Genomic DNA, 16,987 nt, shown 5'->3' on the forward strand with positions numbered 1-16,987 from the left:
AAATGTTCAAAATTGTTTGTAGAAATTACAAGTATACGATATATATATATATATATATATATATATATATATCTCGATATCTATAATACCTTTCCGAAACAAATGCCGGAAAACACAGTGAATACCAACAGTGTTGCCAGACATCCCGGGACAAAACTGCGATTGTCTCAAGTTTTCTGCCTTTATTTCCTGTCCCGGTCAGTCCTTGGTTTTTTGATATCGTGACTGGTACAGCCTTGTCGCCCCGCTCACCCTGCCAGTGTCCCGATTCTCCCGTTACAGTGCCGGTGCAATCTTCACCGACGCGGAAGATTAGAAACGGGATGATTTGAGATATGGTTTTAGCGTGCCGACATCCCGGGACGACTCGGGCGAAAAAGTGCGAGCCCGCAATTTTGTCACCGACCCCGCATTACGGGATATTTGAGTCTTGTTTTAGCGTGCCGAAAAAAGGGGGACGACCCTCGCGAAAACAGACCCGCTGGCACCCTGACAGAAATTAACAGACTAGTTTTGCTTTTTTTCCCCCCCCACAGAACTGTCCGTATGTGTTACAGAATAACTCATGACAAAACACAATGGCAATTGCATGTTCGTTGTAACAATATTGGTCAAAACAACTCCCTCTGGTAACGACCCCCCCCCCCCCCCCCCCCCCCCCCCCCCCCCCCCCCTCACCCTCCTCTCCTCAAACACACACACACACACACACACACACACACCACACACACACACACACACCACAGTGTAAGCTAACTGCTGTGGGGCAATAACAGAATAATTACAAAAATACAAATTCACAATACACTGTGAGCAGTTGGCAAGGATGTGACACGAGTTAAAATAGTGGAAAGTTTTTTTTTTGCAGTACAACAAACGCAGGGAAAACTTAAAAACGTAAATAAATGCAGGCAGTAAAAGAGAGGAGGGGGTCTGACGACGATCAGCTGGAGGTGTTTGCACGGAAGGGGGTTTTGTTCAGCTCTGGCCAAAAGTTTTGCACACCCTCCTGTATATAATTAACACGCTCTGTGCTTCGTATAAGTCCAGATGCAAGCCTGGTGAATACGCAATGTTACGCGTGAAACACACTGAATTGCACACCGGCCGCTCTGGGGCCGTTTCCCCAGATACTTAAACCAGCGAAACTGAACATCAAATGATGTTCTATATATATATATATATATATATATTATATTATCTATATATATATATATATATATATATATCTATTGTCTAACCCCCAACAGTTGTCCAGGTGATGCAAAGCGTTTGGTCAGAGCTGTATTGCAAAGGCGACGGGGATACAGTATGGGCGACTTTGGCTCTTGACCGGGTTTATTCACACGCTGCTTTACACGGCAATCCGGTCTCAACACCGAGAACAAACCCACCGTAACCGGAACGTCCCGGCTGAAACGTCATTCCGGACCCCCTTCACACAGGAGGGCGTTTTTCAGCTGCAGCTGCGCGGTCCTGCCACCAGATGGGGGTGTTGCTCATTTAGTCTAGCGCAGTGCGGTCTGACACATGCCCTGTTCACACTAGCCTTTGTATAGCGGTACCGCTGCGGAACCGGACCGCAGCATCTCCCCAGACCGGAGTTCTGAATCCATACGAAACTCACAAAAACAGCAGGTTTAGCACCGGTACTGTTTCGAGCGTGGACAGGTAAACCGACACGCTGTCGAGACAGGTGAGTCAATATTCTGAAATACGAGCACGTCTTTGCTTTCCAGTTCAAACGCTTTAAACAGCTTTGAAACTATATGGTTCTTACAAGGGACCAGCCTTGAATATAGATATTTTAAACAGAACACTTTTATAATGCAAATAACGCACACTAATAATAATAATCGGTTGAATATTGTTACGGTGCGCTTTATTTATTTTTTTGTAGATTTGAAATGTCTGAAGTATTGAAATATATATTTATTTTTCAGCTAGGCGCTAGTAAGAGACAATACAAAAAGAACAGGCCCGCAGTAACACTCCGCTGCCAACAGAGGGCGCTTCATTTTTACAACGACTTCACGGAACCGACTTCTCTCCCGAAAACCGTCGGCGTTTTAATATAAAACAACCCGTCTAATTTAAACCCGACACCCTTCCATGCAGAGCCCAGCTCTGACGGGACAGGACCGAAGGGGGCGGGCTGCAGACCTGAGATAACAGGAGGCCTGAGTGACTGGGCTCATCTGTGCCGGACAGCCCCTTAACATTTTTTTTTGGTCTGGCAGGCGAGACAGTTATAGTTTGCAAATGAACCATGTGTTCGTTCTCGTTCTGTCAGATTAGTTGGCAGTGATAATGTTATAAAAAGCGCGGCTGGTTAAAAGGGGAGCATGCAGCTAGTGACACCCCTGAAAGCTGCTGAATAACGCGACGTTAACATCTTGAATTCCACACCAGCGCTCTGCAGCTTCCTGAGATACTTAACAGAAAAACTGACAGAATTGTGACATTTCAAAATCTGACATGGGATACTTCTGTACTGCTAATAGGGCTTCCCACAGACTCTATTCTGCGAAATCGTTTTATAGTTTCTTTTGATTAAATTACATAATATGGCTGTCCCACAGCTCTATTCTGCGAAATCGTTTTATAGTTTCTTTTGATTAAATTACCTTCCTACAGTTTATTTTGTCTCGATCCTAAAATTCTAGGTGGTGCAAAACGTTTGGTCTCGGCTGTCCGTAGGAGGTGTTAGCATCGTTCAGATTCGCTTGGACCGTTGCGTCTCGCAAAAGCAAGCGTCAAGTGGCCTGCCCGCTCCGTGTCCAGCAGGGTTGAGGAGTCTTTTCAGAAGCATGTGCAGGGTTGAGGAGTCTTTTCAGAAGCATGTACAGGGTTAGGGTAGCGGGGTTGAGGAGTCTTTTCAGAAGCATGGGCAGGGTTAGGGTAGCGGGGTTGAGGAGTCTTTTCAAAAGCATGTGCAGGGTTAGGGTAGTGGGGTTGAGGAGTCTTTTCAGAAGCGCGTTTGTTTGTTTGTTTGTTTGTTTGTGCTGGGGAAGTCGAGCGGTGATGCCAAAACAGAAGACCACACAGAACATAACAGGATTTCAAAACATACAAAAACAATAAACAAAATTGAGAACAACAAGAAAATAAAAACCAGTTAAAGATTCAGTACTAAAAAGAAAAGGTCAGTGCTGGTCTAGAAGGGGTCTGGAGGTCACCCCAAAATCTGGGCAATTGAGGTAAATTATTACATATTTTTAAAAATGTTTAAAAATAATTTATAACAAATGATAATAATGATAATAAAAATAATAACAACAGATGAATATTTAAGCAGTTGAAGCTATTTTTGTTTAAAAAAATAGTTTTTAAAACAAATATTAATAATAATAAATATAAAAACGACCGTTTTTTGTTTGTTTTGACCGTTTGCTGGAGCGTTGTGCTACAGCATGGCGATGCTCTCGGGGTTGCAGTTGAGGTGTGTGGAGGTACTGCTGCTCCCCGGGGACTTGCAGTCCTTGCCCCCCCCAGCCCCCCCACCCCGCGGCTGCAACGCTGCCAGCATGCTGTCTCTGCTCAGGGCTCCGAACTCATAGGTGAAGGTCCCGTAGAAGACCAGGATGGTGATGGTGAAGATCCACTCGCAGATGGCAGCGGCGTGCTGGAGAACGAAGCGCTCGTGGATGAAGAAGATACCACCTGGGACACAAGGGGTTAAGGAAGAGGCAAAGGGGGGGGACCCCGAACCCCCCCCCCTGCATGAAGAAGACCGCCTTGCGAGGTGTTTAGGGAAGAGGCTCCGAAGGGGGTGGGGGGGGGGGGGGGGGGTGGAGACATTGGCACACACACTATCTGTTAGTCACTTAGATAGACAGACACACACACAGACACCTAGATAGACAAACAGACAACTAGATAGATAGAAACACACACCTAGACAAATAGACACACACATACCTAGACAGATACAGAAACACAGACCAAGAGACACACACATACCTAGATAGACAGACACACACAGAAACACAGACCAAGAGAGACACACACACACACACACACACCCCTAGACAGATAGACAGGCACACACACAGACACCTAGATAGATAGACACACACATCTATAGAGACAAACACACACACAGACACCTAGAGAGACAGACACAGACCTTTACAGAGCTTCACTGAGCGGAAACAGAGCATCACATTGATGTTGAAATGCAAGACAGACAGAGACAGACCGACAGAGACAGACACTCACACACACTGGCCCTCTCTGAAGGATACTGAGCACCATGGAGATTATGGCCACGACAGCGAGGGCCATCCTGAAGTGTGCCATCCAGTAATCGAGTGACGAGACGGCGATGCGGTACGTGAGAACACACTGCAGACACACGAAGAGCAGCCCGGCCGGGAACGCTACACCAGCACCGATATAGTGCAGGGACTTCGCATGATCCACCTGAGAGAGGAGAGGAGAGGGAGAAGGGAGTTAGCTAGAGGGAGGGAGGGAGGAGAGGGAGGCCCGTGTTGGTAGCACACTGACCTGGAAGTTGCCCACGATGACGAGCCCCAGTGCGTTGGTGCAGCCCGCCACGAGACCGCTGGTGTTGACCCACGAGCAGCGGCTCCGCTCAATCACCTGGGCGTAGCGCAGCATGCACACCATAACCACTGCCAGCAGGGGGAGACAGAGAGAGTCAGCACAGCAAGCAACGCCACACTCTTACTGCAAGCTTCATCATTATCATCAGCATAACAATATCATTCACGACTCCCACTGAAGAGCTGTTTCAGCCAGTACAGGGTTACCATACATTTTGTGAGTTTAATAATAATATATTTTAAGATTAAAAAAAATATATAATGATACATATACACACACACGATACATATTATATATTATCTAGCTATATATAATTTTTTTTATTTTATGATTCACTTGTATTGCATATTGTTACTCATTGTAATTTGTGTCAATGTAAAGGCGCTATATAAAAATAAAGATCGACGGATTATTAACAAATTGATGCTGATCTCATCGCGCTGGTAAACCGCTAATTGAGAGAGAACACCCCCCGCGGTGACTCACCCATAAACGCTCCCACATTCCCGATGAGGCTGAAGACACAGCTCTCTGGAGGGAAGGAGCCACACTTGCTGAAACGAGAGAGGAGACGATCAGACAGAGTGCAGCCTGTACTCCTGCTGTGCATCGCTGCCCTTCACACTGTCCCAGACAACACCCCAGAACACCACCCACACACACTCTCCCAGACAACACCCCAGAACACCACCCACACACACTGTCCCAGACAGGGGGGACAACACCGGTGGGGGTCCAGATATGACGGGTTGGGACGGTGGGTTCTAGTTGTACAGTGGGTGGCTCACGTCTGGTCTCTCCTGACGACACACTCCTCCGGCAATGACAACACCGCCGCAGATCTCGAAAAAGTGGGAACACAACAACAGAACACCACCCAGCACACACTCTGTGACAACTCCACCTAACCAACACTGTACCACTAGAGAACTTTCCTACCCTCGTGCGTACATACCATACCGGGCAGCACGCCTCCCGGGTAGACTTCACACCCACGTGCGAGATAGAGCTGGTCGGCCATGGGGAGACGGAACCCACAACACACTAACCGTCTGTGTGAGCTTTCTGGAAAAAACCGGGCCCGGCCTGGCGGGTGGCACGCTCCACAGCTGTCTGAATACTATCCGACACTATTCCCCCGTGAAACACTCATCCAGAACCAAACAAACCAACTCCAGAACACCACCCGGGCAGAAGCCTGATCTCTTTTGTGGACTTCTCCTCTCCCAGTCATTCTCCTCGTCTCCCATACCACCATTCACCCACCCACCTCCACACACCACTACTCTCCACACCACCCGCACACACTGTCCCAGACAACACCGTAGAACACCCACCCACACACTGTCCCAGACAACACCCCAGAACACCACCCGCACACACTGTCCCAGACAACAACCCCAGACACACCACCCACACACACTGTCCCAGACAACACTCCAGAACACCACCCACACACACTGTCCCAGACAACACCGTAGAACACCACCCACACACACTGTCCCAGACAACACCCCAGAACACCACCCACACACACTGTCCCAGACAACACCCCAGAACACCACCCACCCGCACACACTGTCCCAGACAACACCCCAGAACACCACCCGCACACACTGTCCCAGACAACAACACCCCAGAACACCACCCACACACACTCCAGACAACACCCCAGAACACCACCGCGCACACACACTGTCCCAACAACACCTGTATATGTAACACCACGCCCACACAACTCTGTCCCAGACAACAACCATGTAGAACACCTTGCCAACACATACCTGACAGACAACACCCCGGTCAACACACACCCTGTGTGACCCCAGACAACACTAGTCACCATGGTGCACACACTGTCCAGACAGCTCGTCAAACACACAAACACCGCACTTCCCAGAACATCACCGTCACCACCACACCGGTTGAACACACTCTTCCACCACACACAACACTGGTGTGACAACACAGTCATAACACAACCAGCACTGAAACTTTCCACCTTTGTGGTGGGTGTGTGCACAAGGGTCTGTTGTGGGCATCTTGTGTGGGTGTGTCCAGACAGGGTCTGTAAACCACAGAGCCCTTGGTGGGTGGTCCCAGACAACCCCCAGAACACCAACCCCACCACACACTGTCCCGAAGACACTGTGCCCAGACAACAACCGCACACACTGTCCCAGACAACATGCACCCACCCACCCACACACTGTCCCAGACAACACTCCAGAACACCACCCACACACACTGTCCCAGACAACACCCCACCCACCACCCACACACACTGTCCCAGACAACACTCCAGAACACCACCCACACACACTGTCCCAGACAACACCGTAGAACACCACCCACACACACTGTCCCAGACAACACCCCAGAACACCACCCACACACACTGTCCCAGACAACACCCCAGAACACCACCCACACACACTGTCCCAGACAACATGCACCCACCCACACACACACTGTCCCAGACAACACTCCAGAACACCACCCACACACACTGTCCCAGACAACACCCCAGAACACCACCCACACACACTCTCCCAGACAACACCCCAGAACACCACGCACACACACTGTCTTGTCCCAGACAACTTTCCACACCCCATGTGTGTGACACACTCTTCCCACACAACATCCCCACCTCCCACACCTGTCCCAGACACCCGTACACACCACCACGTGTCCCAGACAACTGCACCTCAGAAGGTCACCACCCACGCACACTGTCCCAGACAACACCCCAGAACACCACCCACACACACTCTCCCAGACAACACCCCAGAACACCACCCACACACACTGTCCCAGACAACACCCCCAGAACACCACCCACACACACTGTCCCAGACAACACTCCAGAACACCACCCACACACACTGTCCCAGACAACACCCCAGAACACCACCCACACACACTGTCCCAGACAACATGCACCCACCCACACACACTGTCCCAGACAACATGCACCCACCCACACACACTGTCCCAGACAACACCCGCACACACACACTCTTTTGGTGGCGTGTGTGAATGGTCTGTTGTGCATTGGTGGTGGTCCGTGTGTGACAGGGTCTGTTGACACCCGGTCTTGGTGTGTGTGTAGCAGGGTCTGTGTGGGGCACATCTTGTGGTTGGTGTGTGACAGGGTCTGTTTGTGGCAACTTGGTGTGGTGTGGTTGTACACAGGGTACTGGTGTGGGTCTTGTGTGTGGTGTTGTGGTGACAGTGCATCTCTGTCCCAGACAACTTTGAACGGTGGGTGGGTGTTGTGACAGGGTCCTGTTGTACGTACGTGGTGTGTGTGACAGGGTCTGTGTGACAAGACAACATGCACCCACCCACACACACTCTCCCAGACAACATGCACCCACCCACACACACTGTCCCAGACATGCACACCCACCCACACACTCTCCCAGACAACATGCACCCACCCACACACACTCTCCCAGACAACATGCACCCACCCACACACACTCTCCCAGACAACATGCACCCACCCACACACACACTCTCCCAGACAACACCCCAGAACACCACCCACCCACACACTCTCCCAGACAACACCCCAGAACACTGTGCACACACACTTCCAGTCCCCTCGCTTTGTATTTAATTAGGGGGATAGGGGCAGAAAGGTGGGCTGCACTCTACCGGGTGCAGAAAGACTGGTCAGTGTAAAACTGTACTGCGCTCTTACAAGAAAATTCAAACACATGAAACACTCTCTTTGAGACGTTGCTTGTTCAAGAACCTAACCCTAACCCTAGTCCTATCTCCAACCCCAGCCTCAGTGTAGGTGTGTGTGTGTTGGAACTAACTCATTTAAATCTTGAGATCAGTATTCTAATTCTCTCAGCTGTGTGTGTTCTAGAAAGTTCTAGAAATGCGTTCGAGTTCATCTGTGCCCTTGCCCTATAATAACCCCGTATCTTATATAACTTGTTTTTGTCAGAATGTTCTAGGGAAAGGAATGGTTTATTCAGAGGGCCGAGCCTCGAGGGATTGATCTGGCCAATTACTCTCTCGCATGCAAAAGCCTAACTTGGTAAGTTATAAAGGACGGGGTTCTCCCCTGCTCTGATGAGAGTCAGCCGTGAGGATTAGCGCGCAGTCCTGCTCGGTAATTTCTTGGAGACAGCTGCTTTCTCTTACCAGGGTCGAAGGGCTCTCCCGATCCGCTTGGAAGGGTAAGAATTAGTTCAGTTGCGTCACATGGATTGTATTGATCTGTGATTAATATAATCTTTGTATGTAACCTTGTTGGGTTGTGTCCCGTTAGGGATATCGTTATTCGCAGTATAGCATCTGTGTATGTAACTGCGTGTGTGTGTGTGTGTGTGAAATAATAAAGGACCTTTTAAAATTACTTTGTGAAGTAATTGTCTTATTTACTTCCACATCAACTTCCTTTTAAATTTAAAGTAATTAAATTTCACACAACACAAGGGCACATTATTCAGCAGCTTTCACTGGACTCTATGAAGCTGAGTGAGTTCATTCTATATAGAGGGGGTGCAATTCAATATGTTAACAAGGGAACATTATTCAGCAGCTTTCACTGGACTCTATGAAGCTGAGGGAGTTCATTCTATATAGAGGGGGTGCAGTTCAATATGTTAACAAGGGAACATTATTCAGCAGCTTTCATTGGACTCTATGAAGCTGAGGGAGTTCATTCTATATAGAGGGGGTGCAATTCAATATGTTAACAAGGGAACATTATTCAGCAGCTTTCACTGGACTCTATGAAGCTGAGGGAGTTCATTCTATATAGAGGGGGTGCAGTTCAATATGTTAACAAGGGAACATTATTCAGCAGCTTTCATTGGACTCTATGAAGCTGAGGGAGTTCATTCTATATAGAGGGGGTGCAATTCAATATGTTAACAAGGGAACATTATTATATATATATTATCACTGGACTCTATGAAGCAGACAGGCTGATGCAATGCTTTTGGCCAGAGTTGCAGGCATTAAACAGGCGCGGGTGCGTGTCCTGGGCAGTAAAGGGTTAAGGACACGTGGACGGTACCTGATCAGAGGGATGTCCTCAAGGGTGCAGCAGCTTTTCGGGAAGCCGTGCTTGGGAGTCTCCTCCGCACAGGACAGGTTGTAGGACCTGGACACAAGAGGGACAATTAAAACCACCAAACCAAACCAGACAGTAAAAGAGAAACAGCAACCAGAGCCAGAACTCTCGGGCTGATTCTCATCGTGCAAATCCTGATGCATTGCCACATTCCTGATGCACTGCAATCACCACTGTAAAATACCTGATTCATTGCAATCTCCACTGTAAAATACCTGATTCACTGTAATCGCCACTGTAAAATACCTGATTCATTGCAATCGCCACTGTAAAATACCTGATTCATTGCAATCTCCACTGTAAAATACCTGATTCATTGCAATCTCCACTGTAAAATACCTGATTCACTGCAATCTCCACTGTAAAATACCTGATTCATTGCAATCTCCACTGTGAAATACCTGATTCATTGTAATCGCCACTGTAAAATACCTGATTCATTGCAATCTCCACTGTAAAATACCTGATTCACTGCAATCTCCACTGTAAAATACCTGATTCATGCCTTTACCAGGGGAGACCCTCGGGGACCCCTGCACTCCCCTGACTGTGTGACTCCCCCCTGCACACCATGCGGCTGTGCCTTTACCAGGGGAGACCCTCGCTGACCCCTTGGTTTTTCACTCGTTAGACATTAGTATTGTGTTTAGATGTGAACCAACACACACACACACACTCATAAAAAAAAATTCTTACCAATTCTCTACAGGACAAACATGATGGTTCATTACTGCCATAGCATAGCTGCAGAGAGAGAGAGAGAGACAGAGAGAGACAGAGGGAGATGAGATCAGTAACTGCAGAGCAGTGTGAGTCAGTCCAGGTTTAATAATAATAATAATAATAATAATAATAACAACTCCCATTTCAGAGCAGTGGGAGTCAGTCCAGGTTTTCCAGAAGCCTAATAAAGACTCACACAATTACAGAACTGAAATAAAATAACAATAATAATAATAATAACTGGCCAAGAGCAGTTGGAGTCAGTCCAGGTTTTATACATGAACAAATTTTGCTTCATAAAGTCGAATGTAACCTGCTGAATAATGTTCCCTTGTTAACATATTGAATTGCACCCCCTCTATATAGAATGAACTCCCTCAGCTTCATAGAGTCCAGTGAAAGCTGCTGAATAATGTTCCCTTGTTAACATATTGAATTGCACCCCCTCTATACAGAATGAACTCCCTCAGCTTCATAGAGTCCAGTGAAAGCTGCTGAATAATGTTCCCTTGTTAACATATTGAATTGCACCCCCTCTATATAGAATGAACTCCCTCAGCTTCATAGAGTCCAGTGAAAGCTGCTGAATAATGTTCCCTTGTTAACATATTGAATTGCACCCCCTCTATATAGAATGAACTCCCTCAGCTTCATAGAGTCCAGTGAAAGCTGCTGAATAATGTTCCCTTGTTAACATATTGAATTGCACCCCCTCTATATAGAATGAACTCCCTCAGCTTCATAGAGTCCAGTGAAAGCTGCTGAATAATGTTCCCTTGTTAACATATTGAATTGCACCCCCTCTATACAGAATGAACTCCCTCAGCTTCATAGAGTCCAGTGAAAGCTGCTGAATAATGTTCCCTTGTTAACATATTGAATTGCACCCCCTCTATATAGAATGAACTCCCTCAGCTTCATAGAGTCCAGTGAAAGCTGCTGAATAATGTTCCCTTGTTAACATATTGAATTGCACCCCCTCTATATAGAATGAACTCCCTCAGCTTCATAGAGTCCAGTGAAAGCTGCTGAATAATGTTCCCTTGTTAACATATTGAATTGCACCCCCTCTATATAGAATGAACTCCCTCAGCTTCATAGAGTCCAGTGAAAGCTGCTGAATAATGTTCCCTTGTTAACATATTGAATTGCACCCCCTCTATATAGAATGAACTCCCTCAGCTTCATAGAGTCCAGTGAAAGCTGCTGAATAATGTTCCCTTGTTAACATATTGAATTGCACACCCTCTATACAGAATGAACTCCCTCAGCTTCATAGAGTCCAGTGAAAGCTGCTGAATAATGTTCCCTTGTTCTCATATTGAATTGCACCCCCTCTATATAGAATGAACTCTCTCAGCTTCATAGAGTCCAGTGAAAGCTGCTGAATAATGTTCCCTTGTTAACATATTGAATTGCACCCCCTCTATACAGAATGAACTCCCTCAGCTTCATAGAGTCCAGTGAAAGCTGCTGAATAATGTTCCCTTGTTAACATATTGAATTCCACAACGCTTTGTAATTTTTCATATACTGAAAACTAACAAATTGAAAAGGGTGACATTTCAAAGTCTAACATGAAATACTACTGAACTGCTATTATGGCTTCCAGAAAACACATGCGATATTTTGCAGCTTCTTTGATTACACAGTGTTAAATAAAATATCTAAATTATGTTCACATAGTTTTTTTTTTCTCTGTCTCAATCCTAAAATTCTTGGCGATGCACAGGATTCAGCTGCAAAAATCGGTCGAACCTTATTTCTTGAAGCAGGGTTCTCGTTAGCTGGAACCCTCAAGTTAAAATGCATTCCTTTAAAAGGAATTCTTAACAATAACACAGACTGGCACGTATCCTGTCCGCTGGTCCACTGCAGCTTGGCGAGCACACAGAGTTCAAAACAAAACTTTTAAAGAATGCAGTGGCGTCAGTCTGACCCCACCCCTGTCCTTTCCTCCTAGCAGGGGATGCAGTGCCAGGAGCCGCTGGGAGGAGAGTGAAGAAAGGTCCTCGGGTTTTCCAGAGCTGTTTACCTCTTTACCCTAAAGTGTCACGTTTCAAATAAAACCACACGTGTTTTAGAGCTGATTTTGCTTTCAAATCAGAAAATTTGAGCCCTGGGGTGTAGCTGTGGGAACTGCAAAAACAGGCAAGATTTACGGAAATGTTTAATTAGCTAAGAACGCTCTAAATTAATTAAAACAACAGGGCTGGCAATAAGACTCCTATTGCACAGCACTGTCACCCACTCCAGGTTTTACTAGCAGCTTGATCAGCCCCCAGTGTGTCTACGGGTAACAGGGTCAGGTGTGTCTTATTAAACTCAAAGTAAAACCAGGAATGGATCACGCAGCGGGAGTCTTATTCCCGCCCCCGCGCCGGCTGTGGCCGGTGAAGCCGTGGGTGTGGTACTCACACGATCCATATCCCGGTGATGGAGAAGGCAGACAGGCTGACGGGGAGAATGATCCAGGCAGTCATTGGGGAAGAGGAGAGGGGCGTGGAGCCCAAGCATGGACCAGGGGAGAAGGGAGACTAGAGAAGCAGGCAGGCCATGAGAGCGACACTCTGGGACACTGCTGATACTACTGCCGTCCAAACATCCTGTCGTCCCGGACCTGCAACCACAGGAGAGGAGAGCTTAATACACACACACACACTGAGAGCTGCAACCACCGCTGTATTGCTGCTCTTGTATGAGGAATGAGTGTGTGTGTGACTGCATGTGTTTCTAGCTCTTCCTCAACTCTTAAACACACTCTGCTTTGATGAACCCCGTCACTGAACGATCACTAGACCTCAACACGCATCACACGAGCAGCCAATCGGCTTTCAGCGTATGTATTGTGACATCATTGCAGCGTCACATCCCCTAGGTAAGGGTCAACTAGGGGTTAAAGGTTAAAGTTTCGGCTGCACCCCCACCCCCCCCGCCACCGCCGCCAGTGCAGCTTCATTTGTGTTGCATGGGAGGGGGGTTGAATATTTGCAAATAAGGAATGAAAATACAAAGACAAGCAACAGAGTGAATTCTGTAGAAATGCCTTCCATCTTCTCCCTCCAGCCTCTTTACTACTGTCTGAACAAAAGAGAGAGAGGGAGAGAGGGAAGGACGGAGAGAGAATGAGAAAGAGAGAGAGAGGAGGAGAGAGACAGAGAGGGATGGAGAGAGGAGAAAGAGGAACAGAAGGAAAGAGAGTGCGAGAGAGAGACAGCGAGAGATGTCGCTACTTTAGAAGAACAATCTTTATGGTAAAGTAAATACAGAGGGGTCGAGGAAAACTTTAAAACAGGAATCTGCTGGAGAAGTCATTACATAATAGGAACAACATGACAGCGAATGTTCTAACATGTTGGAATCAGGGATACAGAAACAATAGGCACTGGGGTGTGAAAATGTTCGACCGCTTTGTGCTTTAATCAGGCGTCTTAAACAGCTTCTAAAAGGTCTCCTGCGTTTTATCATGTGTGTCTCTGTGTTCCTTTTCTCTGACCATTTTAAATGAATTGCACATGTGCTCTGTTAAAGACATCCATTAAATGAGACAGTCATTCGCTCGCCTGTTTTGCTCCAGATTTTCAGCTCCAGTGGTTTGATTTCAGAAGCACAGCAAATCAGAACTACAAAAGCAATGGGGTGCTCTGATACAGAAGCAATGGGGTGCTCTGATACAGAAGCAATGGGGTGCTGTGATACAGAAGCAATGGAGTGCTCTGATACAGAAGCAATGGGGTGTTGTGATACAGAAGCAATGGGGTGCTGTGATACAGAAGCAATGGGGTGCTCTGATACAGAAGCAATGGGGTGCTCTGATACAGAAGCAATGGGGTGTTCTGATACAGAAGCAATGGGGTGTTGTGATACAGAAGCAATGGGGTGTTGTGATACAGAAGCAGTGGGGTGTTCTGATACAGAAGCAATGGGGTGCTGTGATACAGAAGCAATGGGGTGTTGTGATACAGAAGCAATGGGGTGCTGTGATACAGAAGCAATGGGGTGCTCTGATACAGAAGCAATGGGGTGCTCTGATACAGAAGCAATGGGGTGATCTGATACAGAAGCAATGGGGTGTTCTGATACAGAAGCAATGGGGTGTTGTGATACAGAAGCAATGGGGTGTTGTGATACAGAAGCAATGGGGTGTTCTGATACAGAAGCAATGGGGTGCTCTGATACAGAAGCAATGGGGTGCTCTGATACAGAAGCAATGGGGTGTTCTGATACAGAAGCAATGGGGTGTTGTGATACAGAAGCAGCAATGGGGTGTTGTGATACAGAAGCAATGGGGTGCTCTGATACAGAAGCAATGGGGTGTTCTGATACAGAAGCAATGGGGTGTTCTGATACAGAAGCAATGGGGTGCTCTGATACAGAAGCAATGGGGTGCTCTGATACAGAAGCAATGGGGTGCTCTGATACAGAAGCAATGGGGTGCTCTGATACAGAAGCAATGGGGTGTTCTGATACAGAAGCAATGGGGTGTTGTGATACAGAAGCAATGGGGTGTTGTGATACAGAAGCAATGGGGTGTTCTGATACAGAAGCAATGGGGTGCTCTGATACAGAAGCAATGGGGTGTTGTGATACAGAAGCAATGGGGTGTTCTGATACAGAAGCAATGGGGTGTTCTGATACAGAAGCAATGGGGTGTTCTGATACAGAAGCAATGGGGTGTTCTGATACAGAAGCAATGGGGTGTTCTGATACAGAAGCAATGGGGTGCTCTGATACAGAAGCAATGGGGTGCTGTGATACAGAAGCAATGGGGTGCTCTGATACAGAAGCAATGGGGTGCTCTGATACAGAAGCAATGGGGTGCTCTGATACAGAAGCAATGGGGTGCTCTGATACAGAAGCAATGGGGTGCTGTGATACAGAAGCAATGGGGTGTTCTGATACAGAAGCAATGGGGTGTTCTGATACAGAAGCAATGGGGTGCTCTGATACAGAAGCAATGGGGTGCTCTGATACAGAAGCAATGGGGTGCTCTGATACAGAAGCAATGGGGTGCTCTGATACAGAAGCAATGGGGTGCTCTGATACAGAAGCAATGGGGTGCTCTGATACAGAAGCATGGGGTGCTCTGAACAGAAGCAATGGGGTGCTCTGATACAGAAGCAATGGGGTGCTCTGATACAGAAGCAATGGGGTGTTCTGATACAGAAGCAATGGGGTGCTGTGGTACAGAAGCAATGGGGTGTTCTGATACAGAAGCAATGGGGTGTTGTGATACAGAAGCAATGGGGTGCTCTGATACAGAAGCTGATACAGAAGCAATGGGGTGTTCTGATACAGAAGCAATGGGGTGTTGTGATACAGAAGCAATGGGGTGTTCTGATACAGAAGCAATGGGGTGCTGTGATACAGAAGCAATGGGGTGCTCTGATACAGAAGCAATGGGGTGTTCTGATACAGAAGCAATGGGGTGCTCTGATACAGAAGCAATGGGGTGCTCTGATACAGAAGCAATGGGGTGTTGTGATACAGAAGCAATGGGGTGTTGTGATACAGAAGCAATGGGGTGTTCTGATACAGAAGCAGTGGGGTGCTCTGATACAGAAGCAATGGGGTGTTGTGATACAGAAGCAATGGGGTGTTGTGATACAGAAGCAATGGGGTGTTGTGATACAGAAGCAATGGGGTGTTCTGATACAGAAGCAATGGGGTGTTCTGATACAGAAGCAATGGGGTGCTCTGATACAGAAGCAATGGGGTGTTGTGATACAGAAGCAATGGGGTGTTGTGATACAGAAGCAATGGGGTGCTGTGATACAGAAGCAATGGGGTGCTCTGATACAGAAGCAATGGGGTGTTGTGATACAGAAGCAATGGGGTGCTCTGATACAGAAGCAATGGGGTGTTGTGATACAGAAGCAATGGGGTGCTCTGATACAGACGCAATGGCATTAACGTCACCCTTAAAAGCCGCGCATAATAAACAAATAAATAAAACCAACAAAACAAAAACAGTTAAATTGGTCTTCACAGCCGTGAGGTGAGAGAGTGGATGCCTTCAGCGTGTACGCTCCTGTTATGTGAAAAAGGTATGTTTATTCCGACTAATATTAATAATAATTACAGTCATCCCAGCGGGGTGCATTGCATTACATATTACCAACACAACAACAGCGAAGCATATAGAATATATACATTCCAGCCTCCAATGCATTGCAGGCATATACTCACAGTCTGCACCTGCACATATGCTGTGCATATAAACCAGGACATACACTTCTTTTTTTTTTTTTCTGCTAGTACAGTACCGACTCCTCCTACGTAAAAAAAAAAAAATACATTTCAGAGTTTACAGCGTTGCATAATATACTTCCAGACTAGCGGCTTCGGTAGGGAAAGCGGTCCGCATGCCCAGCGATTCATGCGTGCATTAAAAACAACAATAATACACGCGATACGTACCCAAACCCGATCGCCAGCCTCAAACCCACAACCTTGGGATCCCTTTCATAAGGGTACAAAACCAAACCCTTCGGGGCTGTGTTGAAAGAGACCCTTGTTCTTGGGCAATGCCGTCCCAAGTCGTGGTAGGGAGTTGTAGTTTTTCAGGTCTTCGTTGTGTGGAGGGAGGCA

At 47.1% G+C, this 16,987-nt stretch overlaps 1 protein-coding gene across 2 annotated transcripts; it reads right to left on the reverse strand.

Annotated features, from left to right (window-relative positions):
- Positions 1-3,104: 3,104 nt before the first annotated feature.
- On the reverse strand, positions 3,105-16,930 carry LOC121303136 (transmembrane protein 150A-like). 2 transcript variants are annotated; one of them, XM_041233626.1, is made up of 9 exons: positions 16,817-16,930; positions 16,586-16,671; positions 12,815-13,016; positions 10,370-10,417; positions 9,617-9,703; positions 5,056-5,123; positions 4,510-4,637; positions 4,248-4,425; positions 3,105-3,663 (listed from the first exon to the last, which is right to left on the reverse strand). In XM_041233626.1, the coding sequence occupies exons 3-9, from the start codon at positions 12,877-12,879 to the stop codon at positions 3,407-3,409; spliced, it is 831 nt and encodes a 276-aa protein (XP_041089560.1). In that variant the 5' UTR covers positions 12,880-13,016; positions 16,586-16,671; positions 16,817-16,930; the 3' UTR covers positions 3,105-3,406. The 2 variants fall into 2 exon arrangements, with proteins under 2 accessions (XP_041089560.1, XP_041089559.1); XM_041233625.1 differs by lacking the exon at positions 16,586-16,671 and having other exon boundaries at positions 16,817-16,928.
- Between the last annotated feature and the right edge of the window lie 57 nt (positions 16,931-16,987).

This window comes from Polyodon spathula, chromosome 31 (genome assembly GCF_017654505.1).
Source record: "Polyodon spathula isolate WHYD16114869_AA chromosome 31, ASM1765450v1, whole genome shotgun sequence".
In the NCBI taxonomy this organism is placed as follows: domain Eukaryota; kingdom Metazoa; phylum Chordata; class Actinopteri; order Acipenseriformes; family Polyodontidae; genus Polyodon; species Polyodon spathula.

Bases quoted from the DNA above. Each gene is read 5' to 3' on its own strand.
- LOC121303136 (XM_041233626.1), bottom strand. From the start codon at position 12,879: ATGACTGCCTGGATCATTCTCCCCGTCAGCCTGTCTGCCTTCTCCATC. The intron at 10,418-12,814 runs GTGAGTACCACA...CTCTCTCTGCAG, and splicing joins ATCACCGGGATATGGATCGT to CTATGCTATGGCAGTAATGA. The intron at 4,426-4,509 runs GTCAGTGTGCTA...CTCCTCTCTCAG, and splicing joins TCATCGTGGGCAACTTCCAG to GTGGATCATGCGAAGTCCCT.